Genomic DNA, 900 nt, shown 5'->3' on the forward strand with positions numbered 1-900 from the left:
GGGGGGGGACACACGGTCAGGGACACCCCCCCAGTCTGTCCCAGTCCGTCCCAGTTCATCCCAGTGCTCCCAAAGCACCCCCAAGTCTTGCCCAGTGATTCCCAGCAATGAGGAAATAGAGCCGGTCCTGGGGAGGGGGACACAGACAAGGAGCCCCCTGAGGGGGAAAAGGTGGGAAATGGGAGGGGGGAAAGGGAGGGAAATGTGAGGGGAAAAGGGCAGGAAACATGAGGGCAAAATGGCGGGAAATGTGAGGGGAAAAGGGCGGGAAACGTGAGGGGGAAAGGGAGAGAAATGTGAGGGGAAAATGGTGGGAAATGTGAGGGGAAAAGGGAGGGAAAGGTGAGGGGGAAATGAAAGGAAATGTGAGGGGAAAAGGGTGAGAAATGTGAGGGGAAAATGGAGGGAAATGTGAGGGAAAATGGAGGGAAATGTGAGGGGGAAAGGGAGGGAAATGTGAGGGGAAAATGGCGGGAAATGTGAGGGGAAAAGGGTGGGAAATGTGAGGGGAAAATGGCAGGAAACATGAGGGAGCAAAATGGCGGGAAACGTGAGGGGACAAAATGGCGGGAAATGTGAGGGGACAAAATGGCGAGAATCGTGAGGGGAAAATGGCAGGAAACTGCCCCCAGTTGCCCCTCCCAGTGCTCCCAGTCCCTCCCAGTCCCTCCCAGTCCCTCCCAGTGCTCCCAGTGCTCACGGGGGTCTGGAAGGTGGAGTGCAGGTGGGTGAGGAAGTGGGGCCGGGGGCCCAGGGCCAGCACCCGCCGCTCCACCAGCGTCGAGGCCGCGTCGTCGTCCTGCACCACCACGTCCTTCTTCAGGATCTTGATGGCGAAGAGCTCGGAGGAGCCCCGGCGCTCGGCCAGCATCACCTGGGGGGGGCACACGGGGGGACAGG

General features: G+C 59.9%; 1 protein-coding gene across 1 annotated transcript; it reads right to left on the reverse strand.

Annotated features, from left to right (window-relative positions):
* Positions 1-10: 10 nt before the first annotated feature.
* On the reverse strand, positions 11-881 carry LOC113979606 (protein kinase C gamma type-like). The gene is made up of 2 exons (XM_027706949.1): positions 701-881; positions 11-127 (listed from the first exon to the last, which is right to left on the reverse strand). Exons 1-2 carry the CDS (start codon positions 869-871, stop codon positions 56-58), a joined length of 243 nt encoding a protein of 80 aa, XP_027562750.1. The 5' UTR covers positions 872-881; the 3' UTR covers positions 11-55.
* Between the last annotated feature and the right edge of the window lie 19 nt (positions 882-900).

Source organism: Neopelma chrysocephalum, unplaced genomic scaffold (assembly GCF_003984885.1).
Source record: "Neopelma chrysocephalum unplaced genomic scaffold, ASM398488v2 Primary Assembly neopelma1_85812, whole genome shotgun sequence".
NCBI lineage: Eukaryota > Metazoa > Chordata > Aves > Passeriformes > Pipridae > Neopelma > Neopelma chrysocephalum.

What these genes read in the sequence shown, in the direction of transcription:
- LOC113979606 (XM_027706949.1), bottom strand. Translation starts at nt 871, where the DNA reads ATGCTGGCCGAGCGCCGGGGCTCCTCCGAGCTCTTCGCCATCAAGATC. An exon ending in ACTCCACCTTCCAGACCCCC is followed by an intron (nt 128 to 700) that starts GTGAGCACTGGG and finishes CCCCCTCCCCAG; the next exon opens with GACCGGCTCTATTTCCTCAT.